At 40.2% G+C, this 27,417-nt stretch overlaps 3 protein-coding genes across 3 annotated transcripts; 1 reads left to right on the top strand and 2 right to left on the bottom strand.

Moving 5' to 3' along the window:
- The first annotated feature begins 3,235 nt into the window (after positions 1 to 3,235).
- On the top strand, positions 3,236 to 12,565 carry rab4a (RAB4a, member RAS oncogene family). The gene is made up of 8 exons (XM_085353587.1): positions 3,236 to 3,348; positions 5,415 to 5,495; positions 7,513 to 7,627; positions 8,292 to 8,354; positions 8,593 to 8,747; positions 8,874 to 8,969; positions 9,288 to 9,433; positions 10,733 to 12,565. Exons 1-7 carry the CDS (start codon positions 3,333 to 3,335, stop codon positions 9,401 to 9,403), a joined length of 642 nt encoding a protein of 213 aa, XP_085209713.1. The 5' UTR covers positions 3,236 to 3,332; the 3' UTR covers positions 9,404 to 9,433; positions 10,733 to 12,565.
- Positions 12,566 to 17,725: 5,160 nt separating this feature from the next.
- On the bottom strand, positions 17,726 to 20,847 carry ccsapb (centriole, cilia and spindle-associated protein b). Its single transcript, XM_085353578.1, has 5 exons — positions 20,796 to 20,847; positions 19,492 to 19,898; positions 18,565 to 18,624; positions 18,092 to 18,312; positions 17,726 to 18,010 (listed from the first exon to the last, which is right to left on the bottom strand). Exons 2-5 carry the CDS (start codon positions 19,871 to 19,873, stop codon positions 17,828 to 17,830), a joined length of 846 nt encoding a protein of 281 aa, XP_085209704.1. The 5' UTR covers positions 19,874 to 19,898; positions 20,796 to 20,847; the 3' UTR covers positions 17,726 to 17,827.
- A 935-nt stretch (positions 20,848 to 21,782) lies between these two features.
- On the bottom strand, positions 21,783 to 25,771 carry acta1b (actin alpha 1, skeletal muscle b). Its single transcript, XM_085371055.1, has 7 exons — positions 25,688 to 25,771; positions 24,722 to 24,858; positions 23,894 to 24,218; positions 23,369 to 23,530; positions 22,743 to 22,934; positions 22,443 to 22,624; positions 21,783 to 22,281 (listed from the first exon to the last, which is right to left on the bottom strand). Exons 2-7 carry the CDS (start codon positions 24,848 to 24,850, stop codon positions 22,138 to 22,140), a joined length of 1,134 nt encoding a protein of 377 aa, XP_085227181.1. The 5' UTR covers positions 24,851 to 24,858; positions 25,688 to 25,771; the 3' UTR covers positions 21,783 to 22,137.
- Positions 25,772 to 27,417: the final 1,646 nt, after the last annotated feature.

Genomic DNA, 27,417 nt, shown 5'->3' with positions numbered 1-27,417 from the left:
ATGTTGCATAATTTTGCTGAGAGATCTTTTACTTTGTGGTAATCTTAGATGAGTAGTTTTATGGACAAAAACCACCAGGTCATTCAGTTTTCCCTTAGTGCTAATGTATAAGACATGTTGGTGTACTATAACTGAAGTAATGATGTTAAGTCCTTAAAGTCATATTCTTTTATTGTCATGACTGTATTTGAAGATATTTTTATTTTTGTATGATACCTGATTTATATGGAATATGGCTGAAGTAAACTAAAGCCTAAAATACTTAGTCAGTCATTTGTTTAATAATTCAACTATGAATTGTGATTTTAAATGGTTTAAAAGCATGTAGAATAGCATATGTAGGCAAGTATATTTCTCCTCTTTTTATTAAGAAGCAAAAACAAAAAGGAAAAAAAAAGAAACAGGGCAGAGTTCGGTGGTTGAATCATCCGTCCCTACCAATGCCAAAACCAAATCTACGCCCTTGGATACAACTTTTGCTTTTTCAATAGGAAGAGGGCCATGTGACACATCAAACTTAGTGGTAATGTCACAAGAAAAACAATGGTGTGCTTGGTTTCAACGTAACTTTATTCTTTCATGAGTTATTTACAAGTTTCTGACCACTTGTAAAATGTGTTCAATGTGCTGCCCATTGTGTTGGATTGTCAGTGCAACCCTCTTCTCCCACTCTTCACACACTGATAGCAACACCACAGGAGAAATGCCAGCACAGGCATCCAGTATCCATAGTTTTAGGTGCTGCACATCTCGTATCTTCACACCATAGAGAACTGCCTTCAGATGATCCCAAAGATAAAAGTCTAAGGGGGTCAGATCGGGAGACCTTGGGGGCCATTCAACTGGCCGACAACGACCAATCCACTTTCCAGGAAACTGTTCCTCTAGGAATGCTCCGACCTGGCACCCATAATGGGGTGGTGCACCATCTTGCTGGAAAAACTCAGGGAACGTGCCAGCTTCAGTGCATAAAGAGGGAAACAAATCATCATGTAACAATTTCAAATATCCAGTGGCCTTGAGGTTTCCATTGAGGAATTAGTTGTACCAACTAATGCCACTCTCCAGTGACATGCGGTGAGTGCTACGCTGTGGGCTTTTGCTGAATGAAGCTAGACAGCCACTGATGCTTCTTCATTAGTGACAGTTTTCTTGCGTCCACATTTTGGCAAATCCAACACTAAACCAGTTTCATGAAACTTTGCAAGCAGTTTGCTAACTGTAGCATGGGAGATTGGTGGTCTCGTAGGGTGTCTTGCATTGAAATCTGCTGCAATGACCCGGTTACTGCGTTCACCAGATATCAACACAATTTCAATCCGCTCCTCACGTGTTAACCTCTTCGACATGTCAATGGCTGTGAACAAAAAGAAACTTGTAAATAACTCATGAAAGAATAAAGTTACGTTGAAACCAAGCACACCATTGTTTTTCTTGTGACATTACCACTAAGTTTGATGTGTCACATGGCCCTCTTCCTATTGAAAAAACGAAAGTTGTATCCAAGATGGCCGACTTCTAAATGGCCACCATGGTCACCACCCATCTTGATGAGTTTGCCCCCTCACATATACTAATGTGCCACAAACAGGACTTTAATATCACCAACCATTCCCATGTTATTACGGTGTATATAAATGGCCCACCCTGTACATATTATTTTTATGTCACTCTTTTCACTTACTTTAAAAAAAATCTTTAACATAATTTTTTATTATGTTATTTTATTATTGTTGAAAGTAAAAAAATTCTCTACATCAAATTATAAGAGCTCCAACATGGGCATGTTACTTTTACTTTGGAATGCCTGTCTGATATAAGAAGAGTTTCTTTTTTGGGGTTTATAAAAACTCATTTTTGGGTTTATAAAAACTCAAAACATTTACTGTCATGCAATATCATGTCTTGTTTTACCAAAGATGTGATAACATAACAGCAATATAAATTTATTATTATATAAACATGTATAAAATTACTAGTGTTAAACATTGTCTTGACTTCTGTGTCACCCCCCCCCCCCCCCCCCCCCCACCCCCATGAGTACTATTTTTATTTAGAGCAGAAACTACTCTGTGCATTCAGAACAGTGAGGGGAATCCTGAATCTGTCTGACATTGAAGCTGTAACTAATGGCTGTGAGAGGTTTTGGAAGTTTTTCCATGTTAAGATTGCTCACATTAGATCAATTTTTTTCCCTTTCCTGATACTTCGTTAAGCAGTCCAGTGGTCAGGAACACTCTTGAGGGACTTCATATGGTTTCTGTTGCTAGACTAGGTGAAATTGTAAATCATATGAAACCCTCAGTTAGTTTTGTGGTCTAATTTCTGCTTTTTTCTGCTTAACCATTTTGCTCTTAGTCTCAAGTAGAGCTTCCACAGATTGATTTATTTAATTATTTTTGTATTGTTGCATTGTTAACTTACGTTGTGTACTATGCTTGCAGGTGCAAAGCACTTTCAGATAATACACTTGCATTTATATAATGCTTTTCTAGTCTTATTGATGATTCAAAACACTTTCAACTACACATTTATGCAGGACTTTATTCTATAAACTTCAACTTCCTTACATCCGTGATCTGTTTAGAATCACCAGTGCACGAACATGCATGTCTTCAGAGTAAGGGAAGAAGCTGGAGTACCCAAAGAAAAATATGTGAACTCCACACAGCTAAGCCCAAACCAGGATTTAAGCCAGCTGTGAGGCAACAGTGCATCTTCACTTGGGAGTGAAGAGATTTGGGACAGGAGTGATGGGAACACATATAGTTTTACCTTTACCACTGTCCCATTAATAATGCACACAGGTATGACATTTTCCTTGATTTGACCTACACTGGTGGATTTAAAGTTAATTTCAGTCGGGACAGGTCAAATTTGATTGGAGCAGTCTCAGTGTACAGAAATATGTAGCACATAAATTTTAAAAAATATTTATTTTTTAAGTTTTAGGATCCCTAAAACATAAAAAATAAATATTTTTTATACCTTAGGAAAAGTCATCCAATTTCAAAATAAAATAATTAATATTTATTCGTTTAGTCACATGTAAAAATTGACCCAAACAGCAGTCTGTGTCAAAAGTCTCAAGCAGACACAGCGCCACCCTGCGGCTGCCTGAAGACTTTACAGTGATCCAACGGTTCTTCGGTTAGGAGCACAGACGGCTTTTATTTTGAAACAAACCGCGTACGGGAAGTCGGAGGGGAAAATCAGCTGGACTCCGCGGAAATCACCAACAGGAGTATTTTCCTTTTATTTAGCTAGCTAACCATCTGTCAACTCCCATTTCTCCCTCCATTCTTTATTGCTGTCAAACCGCCACACTGGCGATGTCGGAGTCGTACGGTAAGATTGCACTTTTGACCTGTGGCCACCGTTATCATCCTCCCGTAGCCTCAGAGATGGGATGGGGCAGGTGTGCCCAGAGAGCTTTTTCTCATCGTAAACAGATAGCTGACAGGCTAACCGAGCCGCCGCTGAAGGCTGCTGGCCTTAAAAGTTGCCTCGTCAGCGTAAGGAAACCCACAAAGGCTGTACAGCAGAGTTTAGTGTCGCCGTGTGCAAAAAACGTACCCACGGTACAAGGTTACAAAGCTCCCCGGAGGGTATCGTAAAAGACAAGGGAAGCTGACACCTGGCTGGGGCTTGGTGCAGCTGTAATATCTGACTGAGCTGCAACATTACAGTCATATATGAGGCATTGTTTTCTTAGCTTGACCATTTTACACCAAAATAATGATTATTTTGCTAGTTTAGTGGTTTAATAGTGGAGAAATTCCTCCGCTGCACAGAACAGCTGACTGTAGTTTTTGTTTGCCTACATCAAAGCCTCCACAATATTTTCTTTGTGAGGGGGGGGGGGGTACTTAATTTTTTGTTTGTTTTTCATTAGGATGATACCTATATCAATATTTGAAAGCTATAAAATCAAGCAAGTAAAGCCATGCGCTGTTTGTTGTTAAACATCAGTTTATTATGGCCAAAGCATCACAGTATTGTGCAGCATATGCTTGAGCCTGACTGATAAATTGATTTTGGGAGCCGATGTGCACAGTTTGTCACAGTTATATATCTGAAACCCATTTAGAACACCTGCCAAGAAAATTAAAGACAAAAATCAAATTTCTAGTTTACTACTCTTAAAATCATTCTGTAATCCACAATTTAGTCTGTGCTGGACTGTGGTGATGTGGTGATATGATTTGTCTGCACCTTGATTTTTGCATTGTATTTTATCGCAGGTGATTCTTTTCTGTCTCGTATGAAAAAATGTACTTGTCCTCTTTAGCTATAATAATACTACAGGAGTATATGCTGGTAAATGTGGGTGTTTGCAAGGCTACTGCAGAGATTACTGGATTTACTGGACTTCATAACAGTGACGGTAACTCTCACCACTCAAGTGGGGGGAAAACTAAATTTAAATGAGCTACAAAATATATGAAGCTACAGTTTCTGATTTCTCTAGAATATTTTGAAAGGTCATGTTTACGGAACTTGAGCCACACCCTCATTTGTTTATATTTTGCAAGGAAAATAAGAAATAGGTGCAGCACTTTCTTTGAAACATGCAAAAATATATGGAAATACAGAATATAAGGCAAAAACAGAGTTTGTAATGAGTGTGAAAGTCAGGATTTGGTATTCTTCAGCACAGCCTGAACTCTGTTAGACAGGTTTTTGTAATTTCTTTAAGTAGTCTTCAGGAATAGTTCACTGGACTTCTCAAAGGACATTCAAAGCTCTTCATTGGATTTTGACTGCCTTTATTTCTGATTTCTATCAGGATGATCCCAAACTGCCACTGAGTTTCACTCCAGTTCTTGTGTAATTTGGCATACCTCAACCTTTTCTCCCTGTTTCCTTTCCTTAAGAACAACTGAGTTTGTAGATGGATCAACTGAAGGATGAGTTTTATCTCTCAGGTCAAGTTATTACAGTTCACTAAAACTAAACTAAAAAAATAAAACTGTTTTTTAAAGATGGACTAACTGACATGACATTGACTAATTAAACTAAACTTATTTAGTTTGTTGTCACATGTAGCTTCATTAGGCCTTGGTACATTTGGTTATTAAGGCTTGGAATGACTGTGAGCTAACTGCCTGTGTTTGTATTATAATATCTGTTCTGAACCCCTGAAAAGCACAACCCAGATTACAATAAATAAGAAAGCTAGCACTGAAGCTAAACACTAAAATGAAACGAGCAAACTCACTGTGGAAATGAAACTAAATTGACAAGAAAAACGAGCTGGATATACCAAACTAAGACTACAGTAACTGAGCTTTTCCCACATTTTTCTTGTAATTTCCTGTCGTTTTAGCTACCGTCTATAGCAACTAGTTTCATATAGTCTGATAATAATAGCCCAACTGATGTAATGTGTGTCCTTGCTTTTCCCTTTGCAGATTTCCTCTTTAAATTCCTGGTGATTGGGAATGCTGGAACGGGAAAATCCTGTCTTCTGCACCAGTTCATAGAGAAGAGGTGTAAGTCTGAAAGATCCATTACACTCCTGACTGTTTACTGCAAACTACAGCACTACATCAGGGAATTTCTTCAGGCAAATGAGACAGTAAATATGCCAGTAATTTCCACATGTTAAAGATTCCTAGGATGGAAATCAAGATTTCAACATTTTAAGTCAATATTTCATGAGTGAAATAAGCAGTGAAATTAATGGATATGACTGCATTCTTAATCCATGGATTTAACTGTGTGCATTTATACTTGCATTCTGAGTTTTATAGGCAAAACTAAGAAATCTGTCCTGTTAACTTTGGGTTAAAGCTAAGCTTCTCAGAGCTGACACGCTGGAAAGGGGGTTGTGTTAGATAAGAAAAGCATTTACATTTCTAATATTGTTGAGGATGATCCACTGTAATGACAAAACTATTTGCTCGTCCACCTTCACACTCATATAAACTTGAGTCTCATCCCATTCTTAATCCATTGCGTTTAATATGTCAGCCCACCCTTTGCAGCTATAACAGCTCCAGATCTCTTCCACAAGATCTAGGTGTGTGTTCATGGGAATTTCTGATCATTCTTCCAGAAGTGCATTTGTGAAGTCAGACACTTATGTGGTTTGAGGAGGCCTGGCTTGCAGTCTCTGCTCTAATTCATCCTAAAGGTGCTCTGTTGGGTTGAGGTCAGGACTCTACAGGCCAGTCAAATGCTTCCATGCCAAACTTAATCATTTATGTACCTTACTTTGTAAGTAAACATGTGCAGTCATGTTGGAGCAGGAAGGGGCTATCCCCAAACTGTTTCCACAAAATAGGGATCATGAAATGGTCCAAAGTGTCTTGATATGCTGAAGCATTAAGAGTTTGCAGTCAGACAAGTGCTGTTCTCTTGGCAACCACCAAACTCATACTTGTCCACTGCTCTAGTGTCCAGTGGCAGTGTGCTCTTTACACCACTGCAACCGACGCTTTAAGTTGTGTTTGGTGATGCATCGCTTGGATGCAGCTGTGTGGCCATGAAGCTATCTATGCACTGTCCTTGAGCTGATCTAAAGGCCACATGTAGTTTGGAGGTCTGCAGTGATTGACAAAATTGACTTTTTTATTTCTAGACACTGTGTGTGTGAGTTGCTGTCGTTCTTAAATGCTTCCACTTTGTTATAATACAACTAACAGTTGACTGTGTAAAATTTAGTAGTGAGAAAATTTCAGACTGGACTTGTTGGGCAGGTGGCATCCTATCACAGTACCACGCTGGAATTCAGTGAGCTCCTGAGATCAACCCATTTTTATAAATGTGTGTAGAAGCAGTCTGCAGGCATAGGTGCTTGATATTTATACACCAGTGGGATTTGAAATGACTGAAACACCTACATTCAATGATTGTGATGGGGGAGTGAATGCTATCGGCAATATAGTGTATGTGAAATTTGCCAGTCTGAGCCAATCTGATATATTGACATGTGGTCAATTTCCCCTTGTTTTTCTTCAGAATGACTTTCCAGTTCAAACATGTAGAGCTCAAATACTCCAGTGTCAACTTGCCATTGTGTAAAGTAGAGCAGTGTTAGTGTGTGAGCAGAGTCAGAGGTGAACCGATTTACTGGAACTGCGCAGCAGCAGGGGAGGAGTGGGTGTCAGTAGAGATTGGAATGAAATTTCATATTCACAGATGCGAAAGGAGGCAAAAGTGTGAGTGACATCAAGCTACATCACATTTTACACCAGGTTGAACCACATTTTAAGGCATGAAGGGATACATTTATGAAAAAACAACTTCTAAATGTGTGATTTTTATGATTGGTTCTGTTTTTTAAGGGTGAAACCAAAACCTACAACCAGACTTCAGGAGAAAAACTTCAAAGAAAATCATTGTCTCATCTACACATGCTGAAATTGGCTTATTTTTCATTGAAGTGCAGAAGCAACAGTTGTTTTCCTTACAGCCACACAGTGATAATCATATCATCCCTATTAATCCCCCTTATTTAATAATATTAATGCATTTGCATGTTTTATGTATTTATTTTTTTTCTAGTCAAGGATGAATCTAACCACACAATCGGAGTCGAGTTTGGCTCTAAGATCATCAGCGTGGTCAACAAAATGGTCAAGCTTCAGATTTGGGACACCGCAGGACAAGAGAGGTTCAGGTAGGAAAAAAGCCCAACGTGAATATGCACTTGGCACACAAGTCATCTCTGTTATGCTGCAGACATTCAGCTAGCAGTACTATAGCTTAAAGACCAGAGTAACAGACACGGGAGTTTTGGAAGGTAACGGAGAGCTCAAAAAGCTGTTATTAAACTCTGCTGCCTAATTGATGTCCTGAGTAAAACAGGAATAGTTTTGTTGCTTCTGATTATTTTATTTATTCAATTTTCTGCTATAGCTGCTATAACAATTTAAGGCGAATCTGGTGAAGATATTTTCCAGAATTGCTTTTTTTTTTTTTTTTGAGGTAGCACACGCCAGGAATTGGTTCTGTTGTTTTGTCCTGGCTAAATGCAGCTGTCTGAACAGAGGGTGCACTGAGCAGCAAACATGACACCCACTCACTAGTGATGCATGCCCCAGACGGTTAGGTCTGTCTGTGCATTGCCACAATCCAGCTCACGTGGACTGTAGAGCTAGCAAGTTAAAGACCAACCTGATTAAACTGCAGCAGACATTTAAGTAGGTCTCTACAAAGTTCAGGAGTTAAATGGTTTTTCACACATGCATTGATGTTTTTTCTTTTCTTCAGGGGGAATGTATTGTATACTTCCTGATTGTTCTCAATGTATGTCTACTAATCTGTGTGTGTCTGTGTGTTAGGTCTGTGACCAGGAGCTACTACAGAGGAGCAGCAGGAGCCCTGCTGGTCTATGACATCACCAGGTATCACACAATGTGATGCTAGACTTTTCACATTTCTCTAATTTGTTCCTCCTCCTCTCCTCTCTCCACCCTCTTGCCTAAGACTAAAAGGAATTGAGGATGCACAAACTGAGAAATATGATAGGCTCTGTGTTTCAAGCCTCTAATTTATTTTTGTTTTCTAATTAGCTTCCACATCTATTCCAAACTGTAACATGTCATTACCTGCCATCCTTTTTATTATTATTTTTTGTTGCAGTCGAGAGACGTACAACGCTCTGACCACATGGCTGAGTGACGCGAGGATGCTGGCGAGTCAGAACATCGTCATAATCCTGTGTGGGAACAAGAAGGACCTGGATGCTGACAGGGAGGTCACCTTTCTGGAGGCTTCCCGCTTCGCTCAGGAGAACGGTAAGACCAGCAGCTGATTATTGGGAACGATTCCTGTTGTTGTTGTTAGATGTGTAGACCATCAACTTCAAAGAATTATTGAATTGTTATTTATTATAATGTGTTCATTGTAAACTGATGTAACAGAACTGATGTTCCTGGAAACCAGCGCTCTAACAGGGGAGAACGTCGAAGAGGCCTTTGTCCAGTGTGCTCGGAAAATCCTCAACAAGATAGAGTCAGGTATGAGCTGTAGTCAACACCCTTACCTGTGTGTGCCCCAGCGCTTATTCTGTCAAACCACATGATTCTGTATACCTCTTAACACCACTACCTCAGTCAGAAACAAAATATTTTTATATCATTCAGAAGCCCAGACAGCTAACCCATCAACTAGCTGGCCTACAGCATTGTTCCAGGAAGAATCGAACTTTAACAAAAGCCTTTTGCAAACTTATATAGATGATTAAAGCCTTTTCTTAACTGTCAGTAAACTAAGCACAATAGGTGTAAGTTGGTTATCTCGCTGACTGTTCACTCATGTGATCTCTTGTGTTTCAGGGGAGCTGGATCCAGAAAGGATGGGCTCAGGTATCCAATACGGCGACGCTGCTTTACGACAGCTTCGCTCTCCTCGTCGTGCTCAGCCACAGGGCACCCAAGAATGCGGCTGCTAGTGGACGTGTCCTGTAACACATACAGACGAGGTGAGGGGGTCCTGAGTCTGTACTGTCTACACAGCATTAAAATGAAAAGGTGTCTGAGGGCTTTCAAATAAGGAGAACCTGTGTTTAGAAGCTGAAATTATGCCTTCTGCTCCCCGCAGTGTCTCTCAGATGTGCAGACTCAGTAATTCTATATTTAGTCAGTGCCCATTTTTGCTTCTGCGCACTTGATCCACCCATCATTTGAAAGGAAGCCTTTATTATGATTGTCCAAGACAGTAATCATGAAGGCTGTAATCATTAAATAGTGGCATAAAGTAAAAGGTGGATGTATGTTATTACCTACATATTACACAATAAGATGAACGTAGAAATTCTGGTGTCCATAACCATTTGCACCAGACTTTGGCTGCACTGATGCCTGATCGCTGATAGAAAGTCATTACACCACAGTTCCAGCTGCAGTCTGACAGTTTTCCCTGTTTACATGTCAGATTATTGCTTTTGCCTAGATATTATTATTATTGTTGTTGTTGTTGTTATTGTTATTGTTGTTGTTATTATTATTATTATTAGCATCAGAACACTATGAAGCAGTTTTGCTGATACCTACATGAAGTCCAGTAAGCACTCCTCAGGGCGCTAAAAACCAGACCAGCGGCAGATATTTAAAATAGCTTGATTAATTGTGATGATCTCATCTATGACTCTCGAGTAAGTGGAAATGTTTAATGATTCAAGTTTTCTTGTTTTTTTTTTTTTTTTTTTAAATTCTCATTCCAGCACATGTATTTACATGAAGTGGAATTACAGTTTTTATTTTTGGTCCCTGTTCAGGCCAATGAGGATAAAACACATCAAGAGCGACAGAAACAAGAGCAAGAAGTATATTTACAGTGTAAATGACAAGTCAGTTTCCAAGTGTCAGATTGTGTGCGGTGGATTGTAGCTGAGGATCACCAGAGCTGAAGAGACTCCAGGGAGAAACGATCACTGAGTCTTGTGGTTCTGCTCTGCTGGGTCTTTAAAGTTACTGGAGCCTCTTTTTCTGGAACTGCTGGTGTTTTACAATGAGTCAAAAAATAATTTGAGAGAATAACCTTAATTCAATTTAGACGTAATGTTTGTTTTTTTCAGTGGCAGATTCAGTTTTTTTTGTAATAGCTAGTTGGTCAAAGCTCTGTAATTCTTTCTTGCTTCATAATGATGAGAGATGATTAAGATAACCTTTATTAACCTTTATTAGTCCCACAAGAGGGAAATTTGTTAATTACTGGGTGGACAGCCTGATATTGATAAGCTTTTGTATATTTCTGCAACATCTGTGTGTTTTATATGCAGGTTTGTGAAGACCAGGAGAAAAACAGCCATGTGAGACCTGATAACGTGGGGTTCAGATCGCTACGCTGGTGACTTCTCCCCGACCTTTGACCCCTAACCTTTGCACGGACCCCTCAGAACCTTGTTGCCATGCAGATAGCTCAAAAGACTTCCCTGTCACGCCCCCTCCCAGAACTTAAAGATCTCCAAGGTAACCAGAGATCAGCCAACAGTCTGCTCTTCTATTGGACCAAACTGTCCCTCCAACCAAGACCACCCCCAACACTTCTCTCGTCCACACACCTGCCAACCCAGATTACCACATTTTAGATTTCCCAGTCGACCCTCCAGCTACTTAAACAGACATACTAAATACAGATTTTTGGAGCAAGCTCCACAGACCTTTAGATTGAGCTAAACTAACTGCCCCCTGGCTCCAGTTTGATACTTAGTGCACTGATGCGTGGTCTTGATTTTCTCAGAAAAAAAAATTTCTCGTCTTGTGGAAATATTCCTTCGACCACATGCTAATTTAAGTCCCTTCCCTTCCACAGGTCTTCTGCTTCTCTTGCTCTAATTATCTGCTAACTCCATGCTTGCATTTGCAAACACACCACTAACAGTATCCTGTGTAGCTGTGCAGTTTGCACTTCTTGTGTGCCACCTCCACTCCCTTTCTTCACCTGATATCACTGTTTGTATTCTTCTTAAAATATCCAGACCATCATTGCAACTGAATAATTATGCATAGGATGTGATGTCATGGGTTTGATGTCACAGGAGGAAAAAAAGATGAGGTTGTGGTGGATGAATGGCTCAAATCTGAGTGTTGAAGTGGATGGGATGAGAATTGGCACCCTCAGATCAGACCCCAGGCTGTAAAAGGGTGAATTACCCGCTCTCAGCTGAGACTGAAGCAGATTAATCTACCTGTCCTCACCTGTGGCCACAAGCTGCGGGTGTTGAACTAAAGAATTAGTGGACGAACAATCCCCAGCTGTAGTGTATGGGGTCTGTTAGAGATAGAGTAAGGATCTCAGTCAGTAGAAACACTGCTCCTCCATGTTGAGGTGTTTGATGCATGTCCTATGGGCTGTTGTCAGACAAGCTGTTGAGATTGCATCTCTCAGCTGGACCATTAAAAACTGTGGATGCTGGGAACAGGGAGGTCTAGGCATCTCTGCTTACACTGCTGCTCTCATGGCCTTCAGCAGGAAATGAGTGGATGAGAAACACTTAATTTGTTTCTTTCAAGCAAAAGCAAACATGGAAATATTTGTACTTCCATGACCTGTTACATTTTCATTGTAAAAATGTGTTTTGAGAAAGGGGAAAAATACCGTATTTTATTAAAATTAGCAGAAACATGGATCTTTTCCTAAAACAGAGTCTTTAACGATGTTATTTCTCTATTAAAAAGCATGACTAATCAGTAACAGTGATGGTCCCAGGGCAACACCTTAATATTGATATGATATTGCAGGAAATACACACACACTTTTACATCCCCCTTTTTCTCTCCTCCTCTCCCCTAAAGCATCCCTGTACCTGTACAGTGTTTCTGTAAATAGTTTGACGCATGTTTTCTCAAACAAAATATCAGAGTATTTCATTATGAAGAGATATTACGTGTATATTATAATAGATATCATATTCAGCATCTGCTTCGTGCTCCACTGCATCATTATCATTTGAAGCAACTATACACTGGCAACTTGTAGCAGGATACTAGTGATGGGCAGTACTCAGTATTTTTATTTTTTTTGTTAAACAGGACAAGCTGATTCAGATTTTATTATGAATTATGAGGGGAAAGATTCTGAAACAAATTTTTATTTGTTGTTTTTGGGGTTTTTTTGACAAGCTCACAGATAATAAACAGAGGTAGCCTGACATGTTCTGTGTAGACACTGGGCTTTCATTTGTGTTAAATGAAGGTACATCTTTGAATTCACAAGTCAGCAACCGCAACTGACTAAAATGTTGGTGTAAAACTTTCTTTATCCAAAGTTTTCCACTCAAGTCTAATGACTGACCTGTCGTACATAAATGTTGCCTGTTTACATGAGTGCTGACTGCTGCCAGATGTGGGGTCATACTAACTTGTTGGTTTTTAAGTTTTAACGATGGTTTGAGGCTTATCCAGTGTGTGCTTTACTCCTTGTTATCTCCTGTTGTTAACTTTGACCGTGTTAAGTCGGAGGAAACGATTATGAGGCGTGTTTTGCATCAGAGCATTCACGCGTCGCATCAGCTCAGATATACTTTAGATCAGGGGTATCAAACCCATTTTACATTTTGGGCCACATATAGCTCAATTTGATATCAATTAGGTCAGACCAGTAAAACTATCGACTAATAACATATAGGCTTACAGTTGAAAAAATAAAGGTGTAAATGATCGGGGACCATTCTTAATTTCGTTGTTCTCATGACAATGACAATAAAGTTTCTGATTCTGATTCTGATACAGGAAAACCACTGGCAGTTCATTACCTCCCAGTTATCTACTTATCATTTAATTAAAAAAACAGACATTTTCTGTTAACTTACGATATGTTTTAATTTCTATAAGGAAGCATGGAAAAAAGGTTTTCTGTTATGTGATGGAATCTAACAATAATAAGAGAGTCCAAAGTTTATGCCCTTGTGAAGATTTCACATTTTCCAAAGCCATACGAGGGGCCTTCTCTGGCCCCCGGGCCATACGTTCACCTTCCCCGCTTTAGATGATATTAGCCATTTTAAAACGCGGATTTTGAATCAGACACTTCAAATGTTTCCCATCCTTCGGTGTTTGATATCTGATGGTGGCTTTGGTTGTTCTCTATCATGTGTTTTTCTCATCAGGTCATTTGTTTGTATTTACGTGTGTCCTTTTTTCCTGTCATTATGAATATCATAGATTTATAATTTATTATGTATGATAAAGGCATATGTTTTTAAAATAAATACTACTACAAATCCAGCATTGTCTTCACTAAACGAGACTTTTTTACTTACAATCTTTGACCAAGCAGAAACCATTTCAATGAGCTCTGTGAGCTCTGATGGATGGAGTATAGTCAAACGTAAAATCAGAGGATTCCTTTTATTTGCAACAGTCATAGATTCAGTAAAGGGTCATTCAATATAAAATCAATCAAGTATGAAAAACGTTCCCACTTTGACAAACTTGTTTTGGATTTAATCTGAAATGTTGCAACAATGATATAGAACGTGTGAACACCAGTGAAGTTTCTCAGTTTCACAGCTGTAATGTACAGTACTGCATGTGCATATTTACTGCATTTCAATAGCAGTCCTCTAATCTTCTTGACCACTTATGGAACTTTAGATGTCTAGTGTCAATGTTGAAAAGCCTGCTTAGCTTCTGAAATCAGATGAGAGAGTATGTCCAGAGCAAAGCTAGGAGATGAGCCTGGTTATCAAACAGTAGGTAAAACAGATCTTTCATGCGATCCACCTAACCCAAATGGTAATAAAAGCCTTGAAAATGTATTTTTTATATATATATATATATATATATATATATATATATATATATATATATATATATATATATATATATATATATTTATTTATTTATTTGCAGGACCTTTAAAATTGTACATGGCCTTATTAAATATGCTAAATTTATTGTACAAAAACTTAGTGTAAACAGACTTATTTCAGTATACAGCAGGTGCTTGATAATGTACTGAGAGACCACACCATGTCACTGCAAGAATCAGGATTAAGACAATGAAAATAGCCTGTTAATATTAAATAAGTCTTGAGAATAATCACAGATGTAAATGTATTTTATTAAAAGCTCAGCGTAACACCACGTAAGCCCACCTGTTTTAAATCCTTTAATTATGACAATGAAGCTTGTTCAAAGCTCAATATGTAAACAAAGAATGTACAGAATTAAGCAGTTTTACAGTTGTTACATCTGTTGTTAGTAAACTAGACCAAGTACATCAGTTATTTGTCATGCAAGTGCCTTCACAATCACGTGAAACTCATTTTTCACTAACATCATCCTGCACTGTGAAGCGTGAATGAGTAACGTGTCAGGAATGTTTTGGCTTGGTGGATTTCTGCCACACATTATCATGTAAACCTAAGAAAAACACATAGTGAGTAAAATATCTCCTGACTAGAGGTACACGTCTAAACAGTCTAAGTCGACTATAAAGCTTTGTCCCAATAACTAACAAAGAAGTAAGGAATGTATCGTCCTGCTTCCCTCCTGTTTTTTGAGATTGTCAAAGTTCATCACATCTAAAATCACAAAGGCTCAAAACCGACTTTTAAAGCATCAAAATATTGCACCAACCTGCATTTCATTATAACTTAAAAGCAAATCTTAATGTAATACTGAACTCAAAGTTTCAACATTCACAGAAATCAAGTGTGAAAAAGTAAAAACAAAAGTAAAAGCGGGGCCACTAACCAAACTATCATCTGCAAAATATTTACACCAACATATTTTATCTTTGTTACATTACTAGATCTGACTTCTTGTGGTTTGAACAGTCATTATTTGAGTTTACATACTTTTGTCTAATGTTCATAAATTAATTACATGAAAACAACACAGTGATTAAATGATCAAAGCGCTTCTTGACTGGCTGAAAACCAAACAGTACATCAGCATAATGTGTTTGTATGCATTTCCTGTTAATGGTTATTTAAGCTGTAACTGACTCTAAATTAATAACGATAAAGACGTTTGGCCTCAACAACAAACCAAAGGGAGCTCAACACGCTCTAGTTTAATGACATGCATGCAAGTAGCAATTAATTTTTTTAAGTATCTTCCATCTGCCAGCGCATCAACTGCAAATCCAACACTCAATCAGACAGAAGGTTTTAAATACAGAGGCTTAAAACGGAGCCAAATCACGTAGATTAAAATATTCTGATATTTAGTTTTGCTAAATATCAAATATTAAATTGTTGAAAGCAACAGGACAACACAGATTTTGGTTGCCTTTCATGTATGTGCTTACATAGGTACTAGTCAAACCCTCACAAAGGCCTATTCAAAAACTGGAAATATTTCTAGAGGACACAAAGAGGTGATAAACCAAACCATAAGGAAGCTTTTTTGCCACCACACCAAAAACAAACAAACATACATACATTTTGACTAGGACTCTCAACATTAACGCATCATCATGATTAATGTGATTAAAATCTTTGGCGGTCAGAATGGACAAACTTTGGACAAACTGCCCGAAATACATTGACGGAGACATTTCAGGGATTTTGAGTCATTCTGCAATTCAGATGGGTGAATTGCATAAAATTTTAATCGCGTTAAGTGTGATGACGGATTAATCTGCATTAATGTTGACAACCCTAGTTTTGAGCCGTAAGTAAAAAATGTATTTATTTCAATTTCAAGTTATTTTCTCAGAAGTTAGTCAAAGATTTTACTCATGGATGCCAAAAAATGTTTGTTGTCCATACAGCTTCCATACATGCTTGTTGTTTTTGTGACTTAAGTTATTGAAGTCAGCAGCAAGTCAGCTGCAAGTCGATAGACTGTGCTCCGTTAGCCAAACACAGTCTATCGTTTTTGCGTCCCCTGTAAATCTTTCAGGTGTTGTCTGTGCAGCACTTCTCTGTAGTTGGTTATTTTCTCTGAATGTTTCTAAATCTGCTTGTGTTTTTTCTATTTACCTGTGCTTTTAAAACAAAAAAACTGCAGTGTGTTCAACTCTCTCTGATGCTGCTGCTACTTGCGTGTGTGGATGTATGAAGGAAAGTCCGCAGTATCCACAATACCGTTGAGACCTTAGCACCAAAATGATTAAGAACAAAGCAATGCTATCAGTTATAAAACCACTTTAAGTCACTAACGCATCAGAGTTCATGAAAATACTTGAAAATGCAATGTCACAAAACACGTGTGATTTTCACTGTCAGCATAAAGTGAGTCACTACCTAACAACCACGTCTGAACCATCAGGAGGGACACAAACGTGAAGCAGCTCCCAGCATTAAAAATCCACTCTTACATATCAATATATCTATACATCAATTAAGTGTACTCAGCTGTACTCTGCACAAATAGGAAAATATGCACATTAAAAGTCAAGTGAATTTGAAATAAAACTTTCATCTGATTAAACTACTCCGAGTTCTTGGCATAAATTTGTGTGTCTGTGTGCGCACACAGGAAATGACGTATTATTATATACGTTCACACCATTGTTCACTTTACCTCAGAAGAACAAGGCTCTATCTTTTCGACATGTCCCACTGTAGTTTGAGATCTATGTATAAAAATATGGGTACATCTTATACAGCATGTATTTAAAGGGGCTGCATCAAAGTATGGCTTTGACATACGTTTGGGACTCCTCATCCTCAACTAAACTTGTGTATTACAGACGTATCCATTATTTTTACATTTGTTATAAAGTATCTTACTCTGTAAAATACATATTATTGTACTGTCTTAGTAAAAGCGGTTTATAGAAACATGGAGGAATAAGCCACACAGTGAAACTTAACATTGAAGGAAAGTCAGCTTCCATCCTGAGAATCTGTTTGAATCCATTTCATGTTATCATTTACATGTGTCGGTGTTTAACCCTCAAGTGACCATGCTCCTTTAGCCACTAAAATGACCAAGTGTGGTCATTTATGACCCTATTATATTATATGCAAGAACTCTTTTTTTTTTAAAGGGCTCTGTTAGTGCTTGTGCTCTAATATCATTCAATAATGCTTTTTATGCTCTTTTGCATTGTTTATGCAAAAAACAGACCTTATTGTCTGTCTGTTACTTCTATTAAAACTATTTTCTTTGTTTCAATAATACTAGGGGAAAAAAAGATTCATTTTAAACCTTGAGGTATGTTTGTTTTACAGCATGCCAATTTTAACTCTAAAATTTAGGGGAAAAGAACATTTAAAAAAGGAACTGCAGAAAACTCTAGATGAAGTAACTATCAAATTCATAGTAGGGAACATTAAAGTAATCCCAGTATAAATATAGTCCTACTCGGCCACTTGAAGTTTAAACTTTAGAGGTGAGAGGCAGTGATGGCTTCAGTTTTGTGTTTGTTGTCTAGAGTCATCCTGATGTAGAGGGTCTTTTTTCCGGTTTGTGTCCTATCGCGAGCGAGCCGAAAAGCAACGCATGTACTCAGTTAGCCAGGGGTTGAACTCAGGTTGGACCACTTTTCTGGCCTTGTCCAGGTCAGCAGACTTGGCTCTCCGCCGCTCAGACCGCTGAGTCTGGATATGACGCTCCACCTCCCGCCTGGTCTTAGCACGCAGAGCTGATTCATAGATCTATCAGGTAAACAAAAATCCAATGTAACAACAAGCTTCTGTATGTACCTGTCAACAAATCCACTATGACAGTAAAATAACCTCATTAGTCGAAGCCACTGGGCCGACGTTGTGCGTCTTCCTTCCTGCAGTGTCTGCATCTTTCTCCCCCGACCCATACAAGGCGAAAGGATGTCTGCTCTCCTTACTGTCCTCTCTGGGCAGTCGAGATGGTGCAGGCCTGACCCGCTGTGATCGCCGGGGTTGCCTCAAGGACTTTGAGGGTTTACTCTGCTGTGGTCGGGGTCCTTCAGAGTCTCTCTCTATAAACAGAAGAAGCAAACGGGCTAAAGCACCACCAACATGGAAGAGGAACTCACAAAATAAACCAGAGGCACTATAAACTATCTATGGACGTTGCTTATAACAGAGAGTTGTTTGCTAAAAGCAAAATACAAATTGATTTAACTTTAATCAACTTTCAGTTCATCATTTCATTAACAGTGTTTATTATAAGGCTTTTTCATTTATTTATTTATTTTTAATTGACTCAGCAACTGTTAATTACTTATTACCTCTGTTGCTGGCTCTCTGCTCCTCTTGTAGTACCTTTGTCTCCCTCATAGCATCAGATGCTGGGCCAAAAGAGCAAAGAAAATCGTAAGTTACAGTAAAGTATCAAGCATGTATCCCTACAATGCAGTAATAGGGCAACTGAATGAAAAAGAAATAAAGGAGCTGGACAAGAGGGCTCAAATTTGGAGAATAAACTTGACAACCAAAAGCTTTGAGTCAAAGACTTAAGAATTTTTCCAGGAACATTATTATTACTATTATTATTATTATTATTATTATTATTATTATTATTATGAACAACCCACATCACCCACTGCATGAGTATTTGAGTGGGCTGAGCAGCTCCTTTAGTCACAGACTGAAACACCCTCGCTGCAGGAAGGAGCGCTTTCGCCGATCATTTATCCCAACAGCAGTTAGACTCTATAACTCCTCAATCACAATGTCATAAGTCACTGGACACTGTGAACATCCACGGTCACCACTTCATGCATAATGGACCTTCCATGTGTATGGACATTTGCAGGTATATATGTATGTATATGTATACATATGTATATTTAGTGTCTACATGTGTGTGTGTACATGTCTATAAATAGGAATAGTAGTGGTACAATAGCTATATCAAGCTATATACTTTATGTCTTCCATATTTCCAACCATATCCATAATCACATACTGTGTATGCTACCATTGTATATAGTGTATTATCTTACTTTTTTTCATTGATTGTACTTATTTGTATTTTTGTATTTCCTTCTGATATCTGTACCTGAACTGAGGTGATGCAAAAATTTACCCGTTGTGGGATCAATAAAGTCTTATCTTATCTTTATTATTATTATTATTATATTTTCGGTGGCTTTAATACATAATATTTAAAATGATACATCCCAGTATGTTATTAAGGGTTTTATACAGGTTACCATGAAGTGCAGACTGTGCAGCAGGCCCTGTATCCTCCTCCTCTTTTTGAATAGGAAGCCTGGGTACGGGCCCCGAGGTTCTGCTCTGCTCCTGCTGTGTGTCCGTCCTCGCACCCCCACACTCCTCTAGCTCAGCCTCCGCGCGGCCACCGGTATCCTCCTGGTCCCGTACCTGGTTCTTGCTTGGAGGAATAGGAGGACTTCTACCTCCCGAGTCCGAGTCAGTATCGGAGCCGCCCCAGAACCAGGGGTTGTGCGTGTGTTCCAGCAGCCTGCGGGTCAGCCTGTACTTCAACATCTCCTCGTAACATTTAGTGTACGTGTCCCATTTGGGATCTTTAAACTTCTTCATGTACTCCGAGCGGATCCTCTTCGCCACCATCTTGCTCCTCTGAAAACTCTATAAACTGAAAAAACAGCTTGTTGTTACTCAAGCAGAACACGCCTAAACAGCCTCCACGCCCCTTTACACACAGCTCCGTGTTTGTTAGCACCGCCAGACATTTAAAAGATAATGGGGAAGCCGTTAAAACCAATGACGGAGCAGCACGAGGGGTTCCCCCTCCTCTAAGGAGCCCGCCTACATCCTGTCGAAGGCGGATGCAGGCGGGGGCAGTTTGCTTCCTTGTGTTAGGAAAGAGGACAAAAGACAAATCTGGGGACAATTACATAGTAAATGATCCATTTTTAATTCATTTAATCGGCGTTTCGTTTTTTTAAATGGCCTCCGGTAAAAACCGTTACATCGTTAAGAGCAGAAAGTTCCTGAACGCGATGACGTAAGTGCCACCTTCTCCTCTGATTGGCCGCAGAGGTGTAAACTGCTCTTGAGTATTCCAATTTACAGGTCGGATACAAATCAGTGTGAAAAAAGGAAACAAGAAACAAAAAAACACGACAGGCTGTGAAACGCATTCAGCTACAGCTCTACAAGCCTGTCCTCACTGCTGAAAAATGCTGTTCCGTAGTCCAGCTAATCAACACCTGCGTACAGAAAGCACAAGTGTACCATACGCCATTAGGCTGTAACTGAGAATCAGTGAGCTGGCTATTTATTGCCTGTAGCTTTTATAGCTATTACCTCCTCATGACAAATGTGTTATTTATAAACCTCCATTATTAATCATATGGCGCTAATACTGACACAGGGCAGCGATAATAGCCTGTCAGCGCCAGCAGGTGAAGCGCAGTAAACGTTAAATGTCACAGACCATCCATTGTCACTACTCAACAGCAGTGCGCGCCTGGCACGGAGAAATTCGGGGCTGTAACTGTCTAATTTTGCGTACAGTAAATATACTCACATCGGGGTCGGATTTCACGGAAGCAGAGCAGGACAGATGGCGTTCACAGTGCCGCTGCTGTAATCACACACGGGACTGCGTCTCCGAGCTTAGCTCCGCCCACCTGAAGACGTTTTTAAAAAGCCAAACACACCCGCAACAGGTGGCCCCGCGCCGGGGTGTCAGGAATGCCGTCTGTGCGGCCATGGAACTTGTACAAAATGGCAAAAGAGGATGGAAATACAGTTTGTTTTTGTCGTATAAGGTATGAGCCGTTTAGGCTTCAGTGATTACACCTAGGCCAACTTGTTAAGATAAATGGTGCTCTGTAGGGGGGAAAACAGGAAACATGTTGTCTTACAATAGGCTACTCGGGTGCTATAAATGATGTGCGCGCCTGCAGCCTACTCCCAAACCTACATCTACATAACCTGTGAGCTTATATGCATATAAGGTATAATCCTGCGGAGATGACCCACGGTACCCGGAGTCTGGTTGTGTCTAAAGATGGTCTGGGGGCCGGTGGGTGAGCTCCTATGGTCGTGCAGGGAGGGTGTCAGGTGTCGGATATGCTACTAATCCAGTCAGTCTAAAAGGCTGAGCTGCTGCTGCTGCCTTCGCGCATTCCTGGCAAGTCAAACACCGACTGTCGGCAACTGCTCGAAGGCGTCGCCCTTCAATACCTCTTTCACCTAGCAGCCCCTCCCCCTGCCTCTCGTCCATCCAAATATGATCCAGACATTAGTGCCAGCTCGCGTTTAGATGTCCATGAATGCGCCCTGCACCTGGTCTTTCGTGGAACAATTAGCCGCACTATGTTTCGTTTAGTGGTTATCCCGGTTTATTTCCCACAGTTCTTGCAGGATTTGTTGAATACTGTAATATTGCATTGTTGGCTTATGGCAAATTTATCTTTTAAGAGATAAAAATATATATTATCGTCTGATTTCCCTGCGCTTTTGTTTGTCATCCTCTGCCAATACCGGAAAAACAAGACCAGGGGCAAAGTTACCAAATAATGGACTTTAATAAATTATCAATATGTATATACACTTACATTCACATGTGTTGGGCAACATGTTGTTCTTATTTTTTTATTAAAGTTTTTTTGGTGGATGCATGGTTCAGTGGTGGTTTTCACAGCCTTTCTCCGTGCAACACAGACAACAGACAGCCATAAAATATGCACATTTTTGAAAGGATTAAAAAATGCATATGAATGTCAGCAGCGCGGACAAACAGTCCATCGACAGCAGAGTGTTGTCGTGCCGCAGAGGTCGATCCTCCTCCTTGCTTGATCTCCAGACGGCTGGTGGTAAAAATGATTGAGATGATGGAGAAGCTGGAGAAAAAGATGAAGGATTTAGAAGCACTTCCTGTGGACAATGCTGGGGCCGGCCTCGTCGTACTCCTGCTTGGAGATCCACATCTGCTGGAAGGTGGACAGGGAAGCCAGGATGGAGCCACCGATCCAGACGGAGTACTTCCTCTCGGGAGGAGCAATGATCTGGAGGAGGAAAGAGTGGATTAGTAAAGTGCCGGTTTCTATAAGTAAACAAGTGTTCAGTGAAATCGGGTGCGTATTTGCCAATTTATGCATAAAATATTTCAATCTTCTTGTAAACTCTGAAGCTTTTGCTTCTCTGATTTGAGTTCAATTTCAAGTACCTTGATCTTCATGGTGCTGGGAGCCAGGGCAGTGATCTCCTTCTGCATACGGTCAGCAATACCAGGGTACATGGTGGTACCGCCGGAGAGCACATTGTTGGCGTACAGATCCTTACGGATGTCAATATCGCACTTCATGATGCTGTTGTAGGCAGTCTCATGAATACCAGCAGACTCCATACCTGTTCAGATGAGATGAAAAAGTGTTAAGAAATTATTACCCGGTATGTACCAGTAGCCTCCATAAGTCTATTTGGTGGCAAAAACTTTTTTTTTTAAAGAACTGATTCTTTGAAGTACCGATGAAGGAAGGCTGGAAGAGGGTCTCGGGGCAACGGAACCTCTCGTTACCAATGGTGATGACCTGACCGTCGGGAAGCTCGTAGCTCTTCTCCAGGGAGGAGGAGGAGGCAGCGGTGGCCATCTCGTTCTCGAAGTCCAGAGCCACATAGCACAGCTTCTCCTTGATGTCACGCACGATCTCACGCTCGGCTGTGGAGTTATAAGTTGATAAGTTATTATTCAGAGTGCCAAAAGCGTGAAGCGTGAAATACTAATGTGCGTAATAACACGGATTTAATGGGCTAAACTACACAAATTCTTCGCTGTTGTGAACATGTACACATCTTATTTTCACTCTATTTAAAACAATATCTTTACATTTAAGTATCAATATGCTCGCATGTGGGCATTAATAGGCCTCACAAAGTGTGACAATTATTTGCTGCGCCTTTTTATCTGTATGGGTAAATCTTTGATCAAAGCATGTCATAGCAAATTATCCCAAACACTGCTAATAAAAGTGAACGCTAACTGACAATTTAGACTCGTCTTCGCCCAGATAACGTCTTGCTAGAAAATGTTAGTTTCCTTCTTTCTTTTTCCTCTTTCTTTCAGGCCGTGTTGATTATTGTTCAATTGCTCACCAGTGGTCACGAAGGAGTAGCCACGCTCAGTCAGGATCTTCATCAGGTAGTCGGTCAGATCGCGACCAGCCAGGTCCAGACGCATGATGGCGTGGGGCAGGGCGTAACCCTCATAGACTGGGACGTTGTGGGTCACACCATCACCAGCATCCAGCACAATACCTATAGAGAGCCACGGAGAAAATTTAGTAAAGTCCGAGCGACAAAAAACGAAAAAAAAAAAAAAGGTTAAAAAATACGTTTTGTGCGTAAAATCATGGGTAAAGTGGGTGCTTTGGGGGTGAATTTACGAGATAAAGTCAAATAAACCTACATGAACAGTTCCAGAAAGGCTGGTCGAGTGTGCGTAAAAGTTGTGCGTAAAAGCGTTTTGTTGTGAAATTGCTCCCTCAATAGTTATTGTCATTTATGTTAGATCGATTGACTATGTCAGTAACATATTATTAAGTAATAAGGTAAACTAGCTATATGTGTTTTATGTGTTTAGTAAGCTATGTTTGTTTATTTGTTTTATGTCAGTCTTACCAGTGGTACGGCCGGAAGCGTACAGGGACAGCACAGCCTGGATGGCCACATACATGGCAGGGACGTTGAAGGTCTCAAACATGATCTGGGTCATCTTCTCCCTGTTGGCCTTGGGGTTCAGTGGGGCCTCAGTGAGCAGGGTGGGGTGCTCCTCGGGGGCCACTCTCAGCTCGTTGTAGAAGGTGTGGTGCCAGATCTTCTCCATATCGTCCCAGTTGGTGATGATGCCGTGCTCAATGGGGTACTTCAGAGTCAGGATACCCCTCTTGCTCTGGGCCTCGTCACCGACGTAGGAGTCCTTCTGACCCATACCGACCATGACACCCTGAAGGGAGGAGAGAGGGGAAGACAAAAGGAAGGTTAGCCGGGGACGTCAACTGATCCATACAGATGTGCGACCTTTCCTGGACAGATTAAAGTCTTCGGACAGACACAGTGACCATTGCGTAAATGTGCCACATATCAGTCACAGAGACAGACAGAGCAGTTGTGAAGTTGGCACTTCATCTGTTACTAATTTAAAGGCTGCTCCAGGTAAAAGAAGCCAAAAATATTGTGACTGCGCTGATATCAGCTGCGCAAGCAGCTGAACTTTTACAATCATTTTTAGCAATAAATGTTAAATGTTTTAACAATCCAAAATGTTAATTTATTGTTTTTGTTTATTGCATTTTGATTTTAATTTATTTTTTGGAAGGTTAATTGTATTTCTTGATATTGAACGGTGTGATGGGTGAGGTGTGACAATTCGTGAGTGTGAAATAATGACTGCCGCCAATTAGTCCAGGCTAATATCAAGTCTATCGGTTAATTTTCTTCGCTGTTTACCTGGTGGCGGGGACGGCCGACGATAGAGGGGAACACGGCCCTGGGGGCATCGTCTCCGGCGAAGCCAGCCTTCACCAGGCCGGAGCCGTTGTCGCACACAAGGGCGGTAGTCTCATCGTCGTCACACATGTTGGCTTCTGTAAGAGAGGAGAGGAAGACAAAATATTTGAGTTTAAATCACATCAAATCCATAATGTATGTGACAGAAATGAATTACACAGTAAGGCGTTGATTAACTCTATCATTATTTTGTATTCTCATCCTACGTGTGGCTAAAAAGACTAAAAATAATTTCACGGAGCATGAACCTGTTCAAGTCCACTGCTTGCGCTATATAAATCTATGGTGCATTAACAAACCAACGCGTGATGAGTATCTTTTGTAAACGTCAATTAAATCTTATTAAAAGTAACTGATATTATTTTTAAATTTTCTATTGGAATTTGGCCAGACTTGTCTAAGATTTACTTTTTATTTAATCTTAGAAGAAATCAAGGCTCTAAAATAAGCTAAAGTTGAACCAAAATCCCTAGTATTCCCATTGTCTCACCAATCCTCCCTCAGGTAAATTTCTCTCGTTTTTAAATTGTCATAAAGTAGAACAGCTTAAGATCAGACCAGAAACTCAGTCCAAATGTTTTATCTACCTATCTATCAATTTATCAATTATTTAGTCTATTTAATTACAGATCTGATAGTTTAGGCTTCTCCTGTCAAGCACAGTGTTTGTGTTCTGCCTCCTCAACTGTAAACAGTTCTTCTTCCTTCAGGTCTCTCCTATGGTCTAGCTATCCTCCAGCAGTCGTGTTGCCCCAAATCAGCCTCAAGTCCTATGCCTCCTGTCCCCGGTGGTCCTTCCTAATTTTTGCCCCTAAGTAATTGCAGTGGCTCCCCGGTTAAGGCTTAGTCTAGTGTCCCAGCCTGGATGAGTGGCTTCAGGAGTGTCAGGTCCTAGCAGGGTCTTACCTTAGGGGTGTGTCTGCGGCTCGGAGAGAACGACCCAACCAGTGCTGCTGCTGAACCAGCTACAGTCCTTACTGCTGCCTGTCCACCTTTTATACCGAACGTCCACCATTCACAAACCTCAGCACTGGCCCCCATCCCGGCCCTCTGCCATATTAGGATACTGACAGGCCGAGGCTAGGGAGTGGGTGGAGGTGGGGTGCCGACGTGAAGGCAAGGAGGGCACTCCATCAATCGGATTTCAGGAGGGGATCACAAGTGACGCTGCGCGCCCCCGACGTGGAGAGAGCGCGCGCCATATATGGAACTGTCGCTCTGACCTCCCATCAAGGCTCGCGGTCCCACCTCGAGGGCCGTATAAGGACCATGCGGACCACTGGGGAGTGTTTCTAGGGGAGACGCCAATTGCTACCAAGCAGGGTTATAGATTTGTTGCTAGTAGGCCTCATCCAGCCTTAAAATGGGAATATGCTTCCCTCATCTGAACAGATTTAGGCCACGGTGAGGGCCAGGGCTTGAAGCAGTGACTGACAGGTCAACCAGGAAGAGAGCTGTACAGGGCCAATTAATAACTCAATTAATACAGGTTTATTAAAGGTCAACGGACAAAAGCTGAAGTTGGAAATTCTGTATATAACAGCTAAATATGTACTGCATTATTTCAGCCATCATATGTCAGAATTAACCCTTTATTTCTAATTAATCACATTAATTAGAGTAGAATTAACTTACAGTGTTGCTATAAAAGTGTACTTTTTATTCATTGATTGCTAGTTTAAATATACTCTTTTTTTTTTAAAACACTAAATACTAAACATATTGATCAATGTACAGAGAACCAATCAGAATTAGGAGATTGCAAACGTAACCCCCCCTTCTCAGTTATAACTGCATCCACAAATGTATTAAGATGCATTAAATCGTGTATCAAGACGTGCAATGAATTAAACTCAAAATCGGATCCTGCAGCCCATGTGGCTTCAAATTCACGGAGCTCTAAGTTCGAAGTAGCCAGCAGCTGAAACCTTATTTGAAGGGGCTACTCTGCTCTGTCAGTGAAGCAGTTGGATTAATTATAACTCCAATGGAGGAGGGGAGCTGGTGCGTGTGTGACAAATGGAGAGTGTGTGCGTGCGTGTGTGTGTGTACATGCATGTTAGTGTGTATTACTGACGGATACACCGAAAGGAATGAAAGAGGAGGTGCCAAGGTGGTTATAATAACTCCATAGGAGGAGTGAGAGAGGATTAGATTAGAGTAGAAACAAAAAAACAAACAAAACAAAAACAGAGATGGATCTAAAGCAGGAGAGAAGAGAACCATATTTATGGTGAACTGATCAATCAGACAGAAAAAAAATCACAATGGGTCTGGCAACTCCTGGAATTCCTACCTGAAAGCAGCATACAGAAAGCAGGACAGCATTAACATGACTAATTATTCATTTATTTATTTTTTTAATATTCAGATCTTAGATCAAGGATTTCTTTGTAGATTATTTGTGTTGACTGTGGCTGTTTGTACACATCTAATTGCAAATATTTTGAAATATATCATGATGGGTAATTTATCAATAATGGACATATTGACTGATAAAAAGGGGTTGCTCTATATTTTACTTATCGAGCTGGGTTTCAATGGGAAGAGAGAAATATCAACACATAGTCTTACATAACCTGGACTGTCATTACAGCTCCTAACTATGGCCTGCAAGAGGTTGGAGGTAATGAATT

The sequence above is a fragment of the Diplotaxodon limnothrissa genome, linkage group LG1 (assembly GCF_057381915.1).
Source record: "Diplotaxodon limnothrissa isolate DT_005_m linkage group LG1, D_limnothrissa_male_GT1.1, whole genome shotgun sequence".
NCBI lineage: Eukaryota > Metazoa > Chordata > Actinopteri > Cichliformes > Cichlidae > Diplotaxodon > Diplotaxodon limnothrissa.
The sequence above is the reverse complement of the archived record's forward strand: the minus strand, read 5'-3'. Positions and strand labels throughout refer to the sequence as shown.